This window comes from Symsagittifera roscoffensis, chromosome 6 (genome assembly GCF_963678635.1).
Source record: "Symsagittifera roscoffensis chromosome 6, txSymRosc1.1, whole genome shotgun sequence".
Lineage (NCBI taxonomy): Eukaryota > Metazoa > Xenacoelomorpha > Acoela > Convolutidae > Symsagittifera > Symsagittifera roscoffensis.
Window position 1 is genome coordinate 12,941,446 of NC_087067.1, and position 20,446 is coordinate 12,961,891.

The 20,446-nt window shown below is 33.3% G+C and overlaps 1 protein-coding gene across 1 annotated transcript in view; it reads right to left on the minus strand.

Moving 5' to 3' along the window:
• LOC134848600 (receptor-type tyrosine-protein phosphatase kappa-like) overlaps nt 1-18,694 on the minus strand; it is a 31,748-nt gene extending 13,054 nt beyond the window's left edge. Inside the window, exons 1-3 of the mRNA XM_063866117.1 lie at nt 18,669-18,694; nt 18,166-18,286; nt 528-731 (exon numbers count right to left, since the gene is read on the minus strand). Coding sequence (XP_063722187.1) covers nt 528-731; nt 18,166-18,286; nt 18,669-18,694 — 351 coding nt within the window. The remainder of the gene's footprint in view (nt 1-527; nt 732-18,165; nt 18,287-18,668) is intronic.
• Between the last annotated feature and the right edge of the window lie 1,752 nt (nt 18,695-20,446).

The following is a 20,446-nucleotide window of genomic DNA, read 5'->3' on the forward strand; positions in this document are numbered from 1 at the left end:
ATTAGTTATATATAAAAATTAGCAGTTTAGTCAAAAAAACTTGATTTTCTAAAAAGAAAATCATTTTGGAAGCTTCATTTCAGAAATTATTTAAAATTTTTAGGGCACAAAATTGAAAAAAAATCACTACGAGGTTAAATTGTGCATTTCGTGAGTTGTAAACGGATTCCGCAACAAGAACGCTCCCTTTGTTTTTCTTTTGTTCTTTCATTTTCTTTGATCGTTCTGTCAAAATCTTAACATACGTGTCTCTGGAACACAGGACATACAGACTCAAAAGTGTGCGCCTATCCAGTGCACAGTTTGGCCTCTTAATGATTAAAAAAATTTCCTATTTATTTTTTGAAGACAATTGTAGCCGTTTATGCTTATTTTGTATAACTTTAGTTCACATGATACCCAAGAAAAGACACTAATTTGAAAAAAAAATTAAAAAGGGTCGGAACATTCTGTCTGTGCTACTTGCAAAGCATACCCTGCTTACTATTTGTTTTTTATTTAAGTTAAATAGTTTTTTGATTGCGTACTTGGGTGGCAATATATTCTTTTTCGTCATTCTCGCCCGGGATCCAGCTGGCGTTAATGTACGTGGGCGGCTCTTTGTCACGTGGAAGGGGTCCAGCACAGTCCTCGTCAAGCATGAATTGACTATGATCGTATGAGACCACATTAGACCACCTGTTGCGAGTTGAATTCTCGGGATGCTCTGCGATATCTTTTGTCGCTCCAGGCTGCAAAACATAATTGAACAACAAACACACTACCAAAAACGAACTACCAACGGGCTGTGCTCTGTAACCCAACTGGGCTCGTTAACTATCCCCTCACTGTTTCTGTTGCTTCATGTTTGAATTCTCGTTACTTGCATATTTACCATTAACAATGAGAAATAAATTCTTTCTTTCTTCTTTCGAAAACCAATCAACTTTCAAAAAGTTTGTTTCTTTCTTATCCGTTTTTGAGAATGGTCAAAACACAAAATGGAACAAAATAATAAATCATAGCTGTATCCAGAAATCTGGAAGTTATCTGATGGCAAAAAAAGGAACTGAATGAAATATAGTTTTTTAGCTACCAATAACTATCGAAAAGAATAATGGAACCTGATCTAAACTATATTTTATAATTGGAGAAATTGGATATTTTACCACGGTAAAATATTTAATATTAACCAATCATAATCCATCTAATTAACAACCCACTTATTTGTAAGTGCTGAAATTACTTGTAATTTCAGCACCAGAGAGATTTGAATTTAACTTAGAAATTAGTTGCCTCTCCAAGAAAACTTCAGCAGCCGCAATAAACCAGTATACCCTAGATCTATTGAGCCTAGCAGAGACTAGTTAAACACCCTGAGACTAGTAAGTATAAGAGTAAGATTAGGATCGGTATTAGACTAAGAAGTTGCACGAATCTATCCGGCCGAAAATAAAATAGCGTGACGAGCAGACGGTGTACCTTATCCGAAATTACTCTACGAGTTAACCACTTCGATTATAACTCATCTGGTGCGACCATAAGTCTCGAATAAGACCTTAATAGCTTAGAAATAACCAAAAATAGATTAGAAATTAGACAAAACATTTTCAAAATGTTATACGATAAAAATTTAATTGAAATGTCTCTCCGACTCAATAGATCAGAGCCCATATTTCGAACGATAATAGAACTACCCGAAATTGGAAGAAGACCTCGGACAAGAGATGACATACGACAAAGTAGAAACTTACCATTTAGTTTTATGATTGTAAGGCAAAAGCCAACACAAACTTTTGTATTTAGAATCTTATTAGCAATGAATTTAGATTTTCATTTGCAAACATAAAATTTTGAAGTAAACCTTCATGATCAATTCAGGCGCTAACAAAACTATTAATGTACAATAACGATTGATAAAAAGATCTCAGATCGTTTTCTTAATTTCTGCAGTACTATATAAAACATATTTGAAAAATATTTATTAAAAATAAAAATAAAAATTAGTAGCATGACAATAAATTGTTAGTAATCATAAATCATCCTGTTGTTCCAGCTTCATCATCTAAACATAACAGCATTCATAAGCTCACTAATATCATTGAAGAACTAAATCTTTTCATTCAATAAATTTAAATCATTTCAAACTTAAATTCACTTAATTTTTAAAATCAGATCATCAAGGCTTATCCTCGGATCTTAATAAATTTTCTATCTCACTAAATTTAAAACCTGATCATCAAGGCCTATCCTTGGATCAAAAGAACAATTTTGTTCTCCCCCACCCACTTAGCAAGTGTCTAACGACCTCAAACGTCGATTCACTATCCAACCCTTTCAAAAGACCCAGGACTAATAGAAATTTTTCAATAAAACTACCCATTCAAATGAAGATAAACAGTGAAGAACTTCGGTTATTCATCCTTCACTTGAACCCTCCTCTTACCAGACCCAGGATAGATCTTCGACTTAGTAAGTTTAAAATAGTATCTAACGAACTACTTGCGTTCTAATTATACCTGAACCTTGTGGATCGATTTACTATTCTCCAACCCTTGAACACAATCACTACCCCTAAGTAAGATTAAGTAAGTTAACACCGTAGCTTAGACTAGCCACGAGAAAGTAAAAAATCATTCTCCGGAGTCGATATACTTTTCTCTCCAACTCTGAACAAAAAGACCCACGTTAAGCTAACCAAAAAATCGTAAGGACTAACAGTCTAAGGAAATAGAAATAACTAACAACTTCTTGCATCCCTCATCCTAAACCTTATGTCATTCAAAAATTTAGGAAATAAACAAACAATCGTTTTACACAACTGTGAAATAGATAACAAAAAATTCGATCTTGTAATCACACCTCATACTCAAACAGTTGGATACATTAGAACAAAACGACAAACAAAAAAAAGAAAAATTATAAACAAACAAAGACAAATCACACGAAAAATATATTCAAAAAATAGAAACGCATTTTCTGAATCAGAAGCCAGTAGTTTAGATGAACTCTACAAATTAAACGAAACAATTGATAAAAATTGTCCCATCCACGATCAATTATATTTTTCCGACTCAGGAACAACTTCAAATTCATCAAAAAGAGGAAAAAGAAGAACAAAAAAGCAATAGAAACACAAACCAGTACACTTGTATAGTTGGAATCAACCAATTAGACACATCGATAGCTATATATTAACAGTCATCAAACGAAAAAATGAGCCACACTCAAAGTGACGATAGTCCAGATGACGAAGCAGTTTTATCCCTTTCTTATAGATTCACCCGATGATAGAGGTCAACATGATTTTTGCAAGAACTTACTCGCAAATTTGTTTGAACCCAGAATGAGTCCATGCAAAGCAGAATTCCCAGATGTGAAAATCAAAAGACAAACTATTGAACATTGTTTGAAAGACACATGAAATCTAACACAACAATATGGAATCTACACCATAGAATTCAGCACACCCAATACAGCCCATCGCAAATATGTAATTCAAAGAGACGACATTGATTTAGAATTTTCAAAAGTATTCCTAGAATATATCAAAAGCATACAATATCATAATTCACAAAGAGCAAACTCCATAGTCACTAACAAAGTCTTTGCAATAATATAAACTATAATCTAATGATGACCATAACACCTCAATTAAGAAAAATAGCAATAAAAAAGAGAGCATCTCATCCTTCTTCAATTCGAGAACCAGATTTAGATTTTCGAAAATTAGTAGATAAACTAAAACAAGCAGAAATCACAATGAAACTCAAAGAAACAGAAAATCTAAAACTACAATATGTTAATCGAATCGAAACAAACACTACACATATAAATAACATACAGGAATCAGATACAGACTTAATTGAAAAAATCACTGAAATACTGAATATCTATGAAAAACATCCAAATTTTAAAGGCAAACCATCTTTCAAAAAATGGTGTAATTATTGCCGACGATACGGACACAGCATCTCCGAATGAAGACAAAGACAACAAGACAATCAGAATAAACCTCAAAAGCATAAAGAACCAAGTAAATTGTTCTATCAATACATGAAAAAAGATCAAAGCCTACCGAACAAAAATTTATATTGTAATAACCGTTCAGGAAAACCACTTCCGAACGACACCAATTACACAAGGAATCAATCACCATATAACTCAAGTCACCACATAGGAATAATAACCGTTACCCTGACTCTAGACATCGATACAGAAGTAGTACACCAAAACATCAAAGACACAGTAATCAAGTGCAAACAAATGAAGTAACAACTTCAGACCCTCCAGGTATTGATGACGCAGAAAATCACGAAATACAACTAAATCATATACATTGTGAATCATCAGATACAGAGAGCGATACAGAAAATACTATCTCAGTAAATATGATAACAGTCGAAAACGACTATGAGCCTATGAACAACCTTTTACATCACATATATATGAAAATCAATTGGAACTCCTTCACAATTACTATATTGAACCCACCGATACTACACAAACTACACAAGAAGTAAACGAAATAAACACGGTAATTAAACCCGATGAAAAAGGTAAAACACAATGCTCAAACACCAATCATATTTATCAAAATATACAGAAAGAACAACCCAGAGAAAAAATTAAAAAATTTAGACAATACCATTTCTCTTAGAAAGTCCAAGAAACAAAGAATTTCAACCACCAGATCTTGAAATTGATTTTTTAGTTGATTCAGGAGCACAATCAAATATAATTAATATTCCCACATGGAATGAAATCAAAACATTACATCCAAAATTAAGGCCTCTTGAAACCTCCAGTAAACTAGCAACAGCACAAGGATCAACATTAGTAAATTATGGAAAAATCCAATTATTCCTTCTCCCCACGAGAACAATGGAGCAAAACAAAATTTTAAAATTTTAAATTTATAACCAACAACGGAAACACCTGAAACCACTATCAGGAAATATATATAATTCTTCAATAAAACAAGTTCACCAGTATGATAAAAGTCAAAATAAACAAAAACTTTTTATGTCAGACTTTGAATTTAAACCTATTCATAAATTTTTCAAAATCACGATCTCATCTATTAAATATTTGAAAAACACTAGTTCCGACATCATTTCGTTACACGTGTATAACAATACACCATATCAAGTAACATTACCCTTAGGACTTTTAGGATATTGTGAAACAAGCGCTACAATCTCACCCATACATGAAGTAGCCTAACGCGTTAATAATATACTCCAATTATTAGATATTTGTCAATCCACAATTCTTGACGAAGAATTGTCCATAAATAACATAGTAAGTAATGAAAAGATAAACACAGATTACTTCACAAAAACACCATATTTTAAACCAACATTCAATATAACAAATTACACAAAAAAACAACAAAAATTTTTAACAGTGTTTAATTTTGAACATCACAAACTACACAAATCGAATTTGATAAATTAGCAAAGCAACTGTTAAAATATTCAACAGTTTACGCAACATCAAAATTTGACGTTGGAAAAATCAGTTCATCACTACATCTCCCGTTAAAACCCGACGCAGTTTTCAAAAAACAAAGAGCCAGAAAGTACCAATTCACTTACACGACAAAGTAAATAGAATACTTGACATCTTAGAACAATACAAAATTGATTCACCAGTAAATAAGGAAGAACAACCAAAAGGTAACACTTTTATCAACCCTGTTATCATTCTAGCAAAAGGCGAATAACTAAAAATAGTTTTAGACGCTAGATATCTCAATTCACTAATTGATGAATCAAAATGCAATTGGCCTATTGAACCAATACAAGTTATCTTAACAAAAATAAATGGAAAATACTTTACAACCGCAGATATGAATAGTGCATATAATCAAATGCCACTAGATGAATAATTACGACGTTTAACACAATTTGTTATTGGAAAACAACAATATGAAATTAACCGCTTGTTCTATGGAATATCCATAGGACCAGCAGCTTTTTCAGCTTTTATGAGTAAAATTTTTAGACCACTTATACTCAAGAAAAACGCAATCACCTATTTAGACGATGTTTTTATGCAATCACAAACTAAACAAGAAATGTTTACAGCTTTAGAACACTATCATAAAATACTTCAGAACAAAAATCTGAAGGCCGCTCCCGATAAATCACACTTCTTTCTAACACGAATTTAACTTTTAGGACATAATATTGAACGAAACACTATCAGCCCATTGAAATCACTCATTGATGCTATTCAAAAACTTCAGCCACCAACAAACAAAAAGAAAATCCAAGAATTCCTTGGAATGTTGAATTTCTTAAGCCAATACGTTTATAAACTGCAATTATACTTAAGACCCTTCTATAATATCCTCAGACAACAAAATAACTTTGAATGGACCAGTGAAAATCATACACGATTTGAAGAAATTGAAAAACTTTTAACTGAACAAATTTCAAACACAATTCCAGATCCAAACCAACCATTATATGCAATGTGCTATGCTTCAAATTTTGGCATCGGCGCAGCATTACTACAATCACATAGTAGTACAAATTAAATGAACCTTATATCAGGAAATTCCCGATTATTCACCCAAGCAGAGCTACGACTCTCAACTCTAATGAGTGAATGTACAGCTATAAATTATACACTTACAGAATATGAATTTCTGATACTTGGATCAAAACACCCAACAGTTCTATTCACAGATCACAAACCAATTATTTTTCTCTTTACACAAAAGTCGAATCCAAATCATAGAGTTTATTAATTTCAATTAAATCTAATGAAATTCCCAAACTTACATATAGTTTGGACAGCAGGAAAAAACCTTGCATTACCAGATACATTAAGTAGAAATACGCCACCTGAACTACTCACACGAAAAACTACAGTTGAAATATCACAAAATATTGAATTTTATCTCGCAAAAGATGAAACCTCACCCCGATTAGAATGCAAATACGCAGTAAAAACTGATAATGATCAATCACAGATAAATAACCTACAACATTTTCCACTCTACTTAGATTGCCAGAATAATCACTACGAAGTTGACTTACTAGGCACATCAACTTTTAAACCAATTCCATACTCACAATGGATAAAAAATAACACTCAACAAAAAAGAATAAGACACCACCCGCATAAAAAAGACCTTTTTCCATTAATTGAAAAGCAAAATCTAACTGATAAAATAAAATTTATCAGGAACACAAACAAATGATTCAAAATACACAATAAATCAAGTTTTTGACCTCCATGACCCACTTGACACAATTCCCCTATCAAAACTGGAAATTGAAAATATTTTTCTCCCTCCAACAGATAAAATTACTGTTGAACTCTTAAAACAATATCAAAACCTCGATCCAGTAATAAGACAATTAAAATCATGGCACAAATACAAATCTAAGCCCGTAAAAGCAGATACCACAATTTTAGGAAAAAAAACACTCCTCCGATATTTCCGAAAATTTAATAATACAACAGTTAATGAAAACACAGATCTTCTAGAATATCAGTTAAAGGATTCTACAGTTCCCTGTCTTCCTTTAAGTATGATATTAATAGCTTTTAACATCTCACATAAACAAAATACTAAAGGACACTCCGGATCAGAGAAAACATACTCAAACTTTACACAAAATTTTTATTTCCCTAATGCACCAATTTGGATAAAAGTATTATGCAATGATTTTATAGTTTGTTAACTAAATAAACTTTTTCCAAATCAAAAACATATGGACAAAAACAAGATTTTAAAGGACAAAGTTTATATTTTAACCATCGCATTTCATTTGATACAAAAGGACCCATTTCACCATCCTCAGAAGGAAACTTCTACATTATGGTAATTGTTGACGCATTTACACATTATGTAGCACTCAACCGGTACCACATTGTAATGCTTATTATGCTTACACGACACGTTATGAACACTGGATAGCTAAATTCGGATTACCCGAAATCTTAGTTACAGACAACGGTACAGAATTCATAAATAATGAAATCATAACACTATGCCACTGATATAACATCAAACATGAACCACATACGTACATCTCATGCACCTTGGAAAAACGGTTTAGTCGAAGGTATGAACCGTTCACTACAAGAATATCTCAGATGTATCATAAATGGAAATGATACAAAATACACAGAATGGTCAGCAGATGTAAAATTATTTCCCTTCGCATATAATTCACAAATCACGACAACTTTAGAAATTTTAGAAATGTCACCATGCGAAATGATTTTTAATCAAAAGCCACGTAAACCAATTATGTTTACGGCAAATTCTCATAAAAATGGACAAGGTTATTGCCAACCAAATAAAGACTCAATTTGTTATAATCTACCTTTACACACACATGATGAAGATCATTTTCATCACCCACAAATTCTTAAATTAGCCTCCGGCACACACACCGAATGGATTTTAAATAGAGATAAAAAACACAATGAAATTTACCAAAAAGTAACAAAGAAATTGTTACAAAGGCAGAACATTAACGAACAAATTAATTCACGCTTTACACCAACTACAGATTTAAAAATTGGAACATTTGTCTTAATACCTAACTTTAATACACAAAAAGGAATTTCTAAAAAATTACAACCCCTTCAAAAAGGACCATACCAAATAATTGCCAAACCGACTGACGTAACGTATAAACTCACCGATTCAAATCAAAAAGAAATTGTTCAACATCGAAACAATCTATTGCCCTACTACCCAAAAGAGTAAACACTACGCGATTTAACTCAATTATATTCTTTCACAAGTTTAAAAGTTATTCAAAATTATCCACATTCGGAAAAAGAAATAGATGAACAACACAACATTCATCATGAAAAATAAAATACAAAACCAACTACAACTCAAAACAATACAAAAACGCCAGATCAAAAAATACCTCAAAAAGAGAGAAAAAATAGGAAAATGATAGAAAAAATTCTACCACAAGAACCAGTAGAACAATCAGAACATAAGGAATCATCACGACTTAGAAATCAACCACGTAAAAACTACAAAACATTCATCCCACCATCTAAAATATTAAAGAAAGTTGAATTTCAAAACCAACTTTAATTTTGAAATTAATAATCCTTGCACCTCTGGATTATATTGAACTTTAATTTTTCAAAATAACATGCTGAAAAAACACGCAATAATTCTAGTTCAGATTCAGCCAATAGGATTCATTCAATCCGTCACTTTTCTATAACTATAACACCAACCTATTAGACGAAAGATATTAAACTCCAGGCATATCTATAAATATAACTTTACAACCTCCAGGTCAAAAATAAGCAAACCGCTCAAGCTTGACAACTAAAATAAATATCACCATAATATCATAACCCTCCCTTATCTAATAACGCAAAGATCAACAATATTTTCCCAACTCAGACCTCAAAAACCCTCCAACGAAAAATGGTTAATTAGCCTAAAGAAAAAATACGACCATATTCATTTGGCCTAAAGTACAAAAATCTCAAAAATACCCCAGATCACCTGACAAATAAAAATAAAGCAAAGAAGACCTCCCAAACACCATAAAATTAGCCCCCAACAACTTTCCACAAAAATCAACCCACTTGTCAAAAAATCAATAAATAACTCGACCACACTTGAATCTCGCCTCAAACAACAAAAAATTTTTGACAAAAAAATCATTTCTTAAATGCTCTTCTCTCAATCAGTCAATATCTTTAAAAATACAATTTTCAACATTTTCATAAACTTTTTCATAATACTTAAACTTTTATTCATATTTATATTTGATACCTTTGAAGCTTGTATAATAATTTTAATCATTTTTTGCAATATTTTTTAAATTTTTTACTCCCTATTTGAAATATTGAAATATATCTCCATTTTTCCCAAATCATTGACCATATTCACAGGTACGATAACCCAAAGTTTATTTAAATGATACGAACAATTTTTAGTAGAACAGATATTTTTTTACTATTTGTAATTTTTATAACAAGTTTATCATCCCTAATATTGACAATGTGCAAATGTATAAGAAAGGCAATAATCACATTCGCTTTAGCAACAATCCTTTTATTTCTTTTCATTGAAGAATACTACAATAAACCTAAATTTTTTCAATAGAAAAAATCAATCAAAATCCTTTCAAAAATTGCTAACCAACAATCACAGAATCAGTCTTCACCGACATCATCCCAAGAAAACCCGACAATACCTACAACTACCCAAAACCCCCAAACATCCACACGAATTTCTTTCCAAGATAACCCATACACTTTTGAAGAACGACACGCTCGCTTATCCGAACCATTAGAACCAGTTCAGCGACAGGCACCCCTAAGTGAACCAACATATAACTTATACCCAACATTACCACAAGAATTAAATAGAATAAGAAACATTAGTCAAAACCAAAATACAGTTGAAATAAATAGACAAATATTAAACCCACGACGAAGTAGAAATTTTCAAACCCCCCGAGTTCATTTTGACATACCCCAATCACCAACACCAATTACTCCAGAAAACCCAAATAGTACATTACCAGAAACTCCCCCACTCCTTTCACAACGTAGCACTTCAAGTATACCCTCAGATTACTTAGGTTCAACACCGACATCTGAACAAATATGTGAAAATCCCTTTAACCCCCCCCCCCCCCCCCCCAATCTCACAGCACGACTACCATATTGGACAACGCACTCATTTACACAAGGTGATCCGAACGTAGTAAACGACCCAATAAATATTTCTACGGATACAACAACATCATCATCACTACCAGAAACATTATCGCTACCATCAACACCATCATTAAGCCAAATTTCACCGACACCTTCCCCTTTAAATTTTCCAAATAACCTCGACGCTAGATATCGAGAACAATCATCAACAAAAATCCCATTAAGATTAGATTGGAACACATTCACAGCACCCTCACCATTATTTGGACAACATCAAGAAAGTAACCGACTTCACAGTTGGGCACTCAAAAGACTACATTATAGACAAGATATCCACGAAGACATTCGTGAACATAACATCCAAATACTCCAACAAAATAGTCTCCAATTAAAACTCGAAATCATGATTAAATTAAATAATATTGTTCAACACCTTTACCCATTAAACCCACCTAATACAACAGCTCAATCGCTACCACCACCATTTATAACAACTGAAGTGATATATAAGTACGACAGATATACCAAAAACACAATTGGTTACATCACATTTTATAACCCATACTCAGGATTATCATACACATGTATATTCTAAAAATATTAACATTTCAACACATCTTTTTTCTAATATTTTCCGACCAGAACACAAATCCTTCTCCTCGCACAGGACCCCAGGATTTATTAGTAACACACTACGACTGTGAAGAAAACGAACAAAAAACACTACTTAAATATGCTATAAATCAAATATCACAAAGCGAAACAGAACCACAAGCTATAGAAACTACAAATGTAATAGCGACACTGTATTCAAACGCCCGAGCAACAACAGTTGCAGGACATAAATTTACAGCAAAATTTTCCGAAAAGAAAGTACATTGTTCACAAGTTTCAAACGGAAATAAAAACCGACTTGATCACGAATAATTTTACCAAAGTAATATAGAACGATTTCTACATCTAAATCCCGATGATTGTAAAAACGAACTACTCAGACTAAACATCACAAGAAAATAAAAACACGGACAGAAAAATAGTATATTTTCAAGTCTTTGCCGATTCTGTACATCAAGCAGAACTTGAAAGATATCAAGGACATATAAAACTAGATGAAAAATACCCATACAACGGCGCACACGGAAGATTAACTTATGACAAAAATGATAAACACTGGATACCACACATTGGAATTAATGATCCCTCAAACTGCAAAGCACACACAAAAAATAAAGGATACCAAGAAATAATGTTTTTCGATTGGAAAATACAACTCGAAAAAGTACAACTCACACGAGATTTATCAGATAACACAATGATCTATCAAGGAATTAGATTACCTTGCAAAAACGATCAAGTTATTGCCACACGGACACAATACCACACGGACACAAGCAACAAATGTTTGGTTTCCCGAAGATACATGCACAACATTTCAAGTAGCAAAAATACACACTCGAATGATAAAATTTCATGAAAAATATTTTATAGAATCAATTCCGTACGAACAAAAAAGTCCATCCCGAAAACAAAGTAATGATTTTAGAAATATTCATGATATAGAAAATAAATTAACACGTTTCCAAATCTATCAAGAAACAGAAATTGCATGCAAATACAGAAACCCACTTTATAAAACACATTATTCTGAAATACTTGTCGAATACGAAAAGGTTTCGACATGACCACTGGAAAAAAAAATTTGACCCTTATGCCACAGGTCACCCTCTAAACGAAGGAACATCATACATCCAGTTAACTTTCAAAAAAGCACAGGTCAACCTGGTGGAAAACTAAAGCCACATGATAGTAGAAGCACACGTTTACAAGAACTATCCCTAATGAATAACACCTATTTTGGTAATATCCACTATGATATTCACTTTGATATGAAATTAGACTACACAATTAGCCCAATTTTTCAAGAAATTTCAATCTCCGCTTTAGAAACACTTCACCAACTATGCGAATTAGAACGTACACAAATCCTACAATCACTCGCACTAGCAGTATTGAAAATACCCTACGCAGGATACTTATTGTCCGGAAACAGATCAAATTTTCTTGACTACGAAGGAAATATTTTATGGTTTTATACTTGTACCAAAAAAGTATCACCATTCTATGTTTTTGAAGATAAACGTTGTTATAAAAGAATCCCTATATTCTATAAAAATAAAGTAGATTTTGTTGACACACTTTCAAGACGAACATATTTTTGGGATACCGCAGTCCCATGTGGATCAGAAAATAGCCACAATGTAGTACAATTGAATCCTGATGAAGATAAATTCTATCTCCTTACTCCATGCCCTACGTTAATGCAATCACTCAAAAAATTTTCACCCGAAAGCATCAGAGCTATTGCTCGTAACCCAAATATTGATTTACAATCAATTGGAATATATTCTAAATCAGATATCCAACACCACATTAGAACACAACAATTCCAACAATTATTAACACAAATGGACACTATACAAAGACAGTCAATTGATCAAAATTTAAGAAAACTTGCCGAAACCGCAGGATTTGCAGTTATTGATACACAAGATTATAGCGGATATTTTAAAGACATTAAAGATTATATATATCTAAACGGTGAAAAATACAGACCACAAGATATTTCACCTATAAATATTTTCAGTTTTGTCACCCTTAAAAATGAAATTCTAGATTTTCTAGGATGGCCCTATTACATCTTAGAAAAATTAACTATCTTATACGCAATGTTTAACTTTATAGGATTTCTTTTCTCACTCTTAAAAGGAATCTATAACACATGCGCTATACACACACAAGTAAATAGACAAGGAAGTGTAGCACGCATACTGTTTGCAGGATTTTTTGGAATCTTTTCATCATCAATAAACAAAATACTTCTAGACGCACAAATAAAAGAATATAACACGAAAATATCCACAAGACAGAACACTTACGACGAAGAACATAATAATATAGATATAACACCTACCGCACCACAGTTGCCATTCCTACCACAAAACCATCCATTATCATTAGTTCCACGGAATTTTCGAAACCTCGCAATCACACATAATCCAAATTTTAGACCAAATACAACACAAAGTCCCATCCAACACATAATGACACATCATTCACAAGATGATAATACATACGAGCAATTTACAGAAAAAGCCCATACCACCACTTTTCAGTCTCAAAATAATCATTTTTTTAAGCCCACGATGAGCCGACAACTTGGATCCCTACACCGCTCAAATTCCCACCCAGCCAACCTCCAAACTCCAATCCCAATAATCCCACTTTTTGCTTTCCACCACCCAATTTTCCAATTATTAATATATCATTAAGCACAAATTCGGATACTAACTCAGATTCTTCAGTTTTATACTCTATCTCACAACTTAATAACCCTAATACAGAAACCCCTGACGAATTTGCAGATTCCGAACCATCTCCATCAAATAATTTTCAGACCAACTCCTCAGTTTTTTCAAAACCCCCTTTTCAACCAATCCCGACAATTAATTCACTCCCATCCGTTTTCACTCCTTCTTATGCTTCGCAAGGGACCCCAACCTATTCCCCACTTCATTCAGACCAATCATATAATAATTCTCCAGATACCCCCCAAATTTCCCAGAAACTCGATAATTTTAACACCCTACAACAACAGTTAATACACCCTAACACCCTCACAATACATCAATTTTCATCCACAGTAGAATCCTCAAACCCATCTACTCCTACAACCTCCTCAGCTTACACTGCATCATTAGCACAATCATCCACATCCACCGAAACACCTAGTAGCACTAACCGAGCTTATCGCACTTTTAAAAGAAAATTCCCGAATCATCCATTCCCGACCAAACCAGGAACAGCCTGCGAATATATTAATCACCCACAACACACCAACACGAAAGATTTTCTAGCAATCACCTTACCTTCATTTCCACAATATACATTAAATACACCTAACGACACTAATGACACACGAAGTTTCGTAGATGAACATGTTCTCATGCCCACACTTCATTGGACAGCTTATTATCATTTTACTAACCCCCTTTGCCTACCACTATCTAGTACTCATGATGACATAGAAAAGAACAAAAAGATGTTATATAGACTCACCGCAACAATAACACCTAGACAATTTACTTATGTAGCATATAAAAAATTACTTAAAACATTCACTGCACCCCGAGCTAACGAATTTACAATAGAATATTACGACCATAATATCATCCGAAGTAATCAAGACCAATTTTTAGATGAAGATTGCTTCGCTAACCCACAACTAACAGAAAAATTCTTCATCAAAACATCATATGTATTCACACTTAATATTTTTGATAGAAAATATGATCACATCATTTCTGAAGCACTAAATGATATTCAAGCTTACGAAAGTTTCACAGACAAATTTCAGTTATTTTCACTAACCTTTCACTTCCTTGCACCACATGAACGCAATTTGCACTGTTTCCACGATTTTATGTTACGCACTAAACAAACTCACACATATACATACTATCGTTTCATACAAAATCATTTTGATTTGCATACCCCATCAAGACAACCACACCATCGTTTTCAGTTTCTTAACTCAAAATACACATCATCATTTTTCCTTAATTTCACTTATTGCATCAAAGATACTAATCTCCACGGCATCCTCCGCAATTATGACCCAATAACACAAATGTATATATTTTGTCCCATCACGAAGACCTTTAACGCAGAAAAATCCAGACCCTTCTTTATCCCGCATGAATTTATCCAGCCTATAGAAATACCAATCTTAGAATTCATTCACAATACTAAATATAATCACAAAATATATAACCTCATTCAAAACACAATACGAGTTTGCAGTAGGCACTGAAGAAATAAAAATCATTAAAGCACTTCAATTGCTTTGGCCACTGCTCCAAACTAAAAACATCATTCGCATACTAGCCAAATTACTAACGACATCAGATATGATACACGACATGTTCCCCCACGGCTTTTTCCCAGACGATTAACAGGTAAGTATAATTTAAAATACTCTTCACTAATAAGTTTAAAATTAGTACTAACCATTTTCTATCAATGTTTGATTTATATTTTTAGTCTTCACACCACGATCATCTACAAAACAGAAAAGAAAAATAAAAATACAAACTTGTTAAAATTCTTCTAAAATATATTAACATCTTGCACTAACTAATGTGATAAAATTCATACCAAAATTAGTAAATTAATCTATAAATTATTTTCCCATGAAGCAGTAAAACTCAATACGATGAAAATTTGTAACTTAAAATTTCCCCCAAATGCAGTAAAATTACAATTCTATGTAATAAATTAATAAAATTAAAATGCAGTACTAACCTTTTGATATTTTCATTCAATCGCACAGGAATTCTATCCAAACTCGCACAGCTCGCCCACGAAGAGTTGTTTAAATAATGATTTTAAGTTTCAAGTTTTCACACTCAACAACTCTAACACACGATAACAAGTTTCAAACTTTCCTTTAACCCGGTTGGAAAGGAACTATATACTAAACCAAACTAACCAACGCAGCTTACTAAACACCACAAATCATAAAATAATAGCATGACTAAGAAAAGAAAACCAACGGTACCCAAACCGGATTAACCCAGTTTAAAACTGGATAATTTATTCTTTTGAAGACTATTATAAAGTTTAAGAAAGAATTAATAAAACAAAAAAAAAGTCGCAAGACAAACTCATACCAAAAAAAAATTGATTTTTGAAAAAGGACACAACCAAATCAACATAAAAAAGAACAACATAAACCCAACTTAAAACGTTATCACATAACAGGACCTCTCAAAGAAACAGCACGAAATCATACTCCCACTCCTGGCCTAACCCACCAGAGAGGACGTCCTGAGCATGCTCTATAGCCGGCCTAACCCACCGCGCTACATCCACGCTTTGTGACCACACTTCTATGTTTAATAAGAGGTACTCAAGGGTGAGTAACTCTTCAAAATAACCGAACTAAAACAAAACGCTTTTGTGAAAACAAGTAACTAAATTCATGATTAAAAACCGAACTAATATGATTTTATAAAATGTAAATCATACTTTGCAGTATATAGATCAACACACAACAACAAAGATGAACATCCAAAGACTAGACGATCCCATCACACTCGAACAAAGAATTGCTAATCACAACCGATATGCCGTCCACAATCACAACTCAAAGGATTTAGAGTACGACTTGACTTCGCAGAAAAGGACTTCATTGAACTAAACCAATGACCACCTCGATGTTCAAGTATACGTACAGATTCGAGTTACGAGGCATCCCTTCCACACACGATCTCCACGCCATTCCCAGACGAGCTTGAACACAAAACAAGTTCTCTACAGAATACAGAAAAACCCGTCATAGCAAATCATTTTGAAATCAGATTGATTTCATTGGGGATCACAGTCGTTGTCACAAGACGACGCAACGATTGTATGTCCCTAACTCCAGCGTCCTGGAACTTCCTTAACAAAAGGAACCGGACAAGAATATGATGTTCGCCAAATACCAACGCTCATCATCCATCCTTTGAATTGCAGAAAGATAATTCTAAAAAACTCTGTAAAACGCGGATGGGTGGAACCTGATCTAAACTATATTTTATAATTGGATAAATTGGATATTTTACCACTTTAAAATATTTAATATTAACCAATCATAATCCATCTAACTAACAACCCACTTATTTGTAAGTGCTGAAATTACTTGTAATTTCAGCACTAGAGAGAATTGAATTTAACTTAGAAATTAGTTGCCTCTCCAAGAGAACTTCAGCAATCGCAATAAGCCAGTATACTCTAGATCTATTGAGCCTAGGCAGAGACTAGTTAAACACCCTGAGACTAGTAGATATAAGAGTAAGATTAGGATCGGTATTAGACTAAGAAGTTGCACGAATCTATCCGGCCGAAAATAAGATAGCGTGACGAGCAGACGGTGTACCCTATCCGAAATTACTCTATGAGTTAACCACTTCGGTCATAACTCAATAAGCAACCTGATTAGTTTCATATTTGAGCGAATTTTTAGATGTTGATTGATTGTGATTTTTATTTAAATTGGGCCCTGTGTTATGCAAAGTTTCATTGCAGCCTCTCAATGTAAAATCATAGTCAAGAGGCAGTTGAAAATGGCCAATAAAATCCAGAAAACCGAAAATTGACAGCTTTGTTTTAAGAATTGTTTTGTCTTGCAATTTTCGGATAAAAAAACCTTGAAAAAACTAGGCCTATAAGTATTTTGTTATTGCGGTTTAACTGTTTATTGAAACTCTCTGTTTTAGGAAGTTTCAAGAACATAGCCAACATACAGTAGGGAAAAGAGGCAATGGACGCAAGTATACAGGAAAAAAACACTGACTTGTTTTTTTTTGAAAAAACTTTTCCAAAAAAAAAAGTTTTTTGAAAAAACGTTTTTTGAAAAACCCCCTCCCTCAACCCCGCCTCTCCCCCTCCCCCTCCCCTGAAAATTACCTTGACTGTCCTGGTGAGTTGTTGGTAGTGAGAGGAGAGCGTCGACTCGGTCTGTCTGAAGGCGTAGTTTTCAAACTTATTCGTGGCTACGCTCAAACTGGACAGCTGTCTGTACGTCTTCCTGAAGAAAACTGATTGGTGAAAAGTTGATTTTTAGTTTAATTTCGAGCGAAAAATGTCAGCAAGCAGTCGTGAAATAGGCTTTTGATAGATAAAGGACACGCCGTATAAATTCTACTCAAACCCTGAAAATTTAAATTTCTACTGAAAAATAAACCAATTCCGATGCTTCAGCGCTGTTTTGGGAATCAAATATCAAAATATAGGCGAAAAGTTTAAAAATTTTAGAAAAGTTTTGAAATGTTTTTAACAACTCTATTCAATTTTTGTAATTTTAGTCAAAAAGATGGCCGCAGCATTCTCAGCATTCTTAAAAAATACGTCTTCTTAAAAGTACGTCTTTCGTCTTCATCATATTTTGCTTACCTTTATCTAACACTCACATCGATATAGAGCGAAATACGGACATGCTATATCGACTCACTACACCACTAACCGCTAGACAATTTACTTACGTTGGATATAAAAAATCACTAAAAACACACACTGCACCTAGAGCTAACGAATATACACTCGAATACTATGATCACAACATCATCAGAGCTAACCAAGATCAATTCTTAGACGACGATCGCTTCGCTAATCCACAAATTACCGAGAAATTTTTCATCAAGACACCATATATATTTACACTAAACATCTTCGACCGAAAGTTTGATCACATTATTTCAGAAGCACTAACAGACACACAAGCATACGAAAGTTTTAAAGAACGCTTCCAAATATTTTCACTAACCTTTCATTTCCTTGCACCACACGAAAGAGATTTACACTGCTCACACGATATTATGTTGCGCACTAAACAAACCCACACATATAGTTATTATCGCTTCATCCAAAATCACTTTGACCAACACACACCCTCTAGACAACCACACCATCGTTTTCAATTCATTAATTCCAAATACACTTCACCATTTTTCCTAAATTTCACATATTGCATTAAAGATACTAACCTTCATGGTATTCTTCGCAATTATGATCCCATAACCCAAATGTACATCTTCTGTCCCATCACCAAGACCTTCAACGCCGAAGAATCCCGACCCTTCCTTATCCCGCACGAGTTTGTACAACCTATAGAAATCCCAATTTTAGAATTCATCCACAACACTAAATTCAATCACAAATTATATAATCTAATCCAAAACACACCTTATGAGTTTGCAGTTGGCACTGAAGAAATAACCACTATCAAGGCACTTCAATTGCTTTGGCCACTGCTTCAGACTAAAAATATCATCCGCATCTTAGCTAAACTACTAACAACTTCCGATCTCATCCACGACATCTTCCCCCACGGTTTTTTCCCCGACGACTAACAGGTAAGTATGAATCAAATGAATATTACTAACTAATTAAAATATTAAAAAACTCACCATACTTTATCCATGTTTTCTTTAGATTTTTAGCCTTCATCCGACAATCACCTACAAAAACCACAAAAGACAAATAAAAATCGCAAATTTCATCAAACAGATTTCAAAAATTCTATTAATCTCTTACACTTATAAATTTATAAATTTAATACCAATGCAGTAAATTCATTTCTAAAATTTTCCCCACAAGCAGTAAATCTAATTATGATGAAAATTTGTAACTTAAAATTCCCCCATAACTAGCAGTAAATTTCCAAATTCTATGCAGTAAATTAATAAAATGCAAATGCAGTACTAACCTTTTGATATTTTCATTCATTCGCACAGAAATTCTATCCACACTCGCACAGCTCGCCCACGAAGAATTGTTTAAAATAATGAATTTCAGTTTCAACTTTTCACACTCAACAACTCTAACATATAATAACATGTTTCAAACTTTCCTTTAACCCGGTTGGAAAGGAATCATATACTAAACAAAACTAACCAACGCAGCTTACTAAATACCACAAATCATAGAATAACAGCATGACTAAGAAAAGGAAACCAACGGTACCCAAACCGGATTAACCCAGTTTAAAACTGGATAATTTATTCTTTTGAAGACTATTATAAAGTCTAACAAAGAAATAATAAAACACAAAAAAATCGAAAGACAAACCCATACCACGAACAATTTGCTTTTTGGAAAAAGGACATAACCAACAAGACATAAGAAAAACCACAACAAACCCAACATAAAACGTTGTCACATAACAGGACCCCTCACAAAAACCGCATGA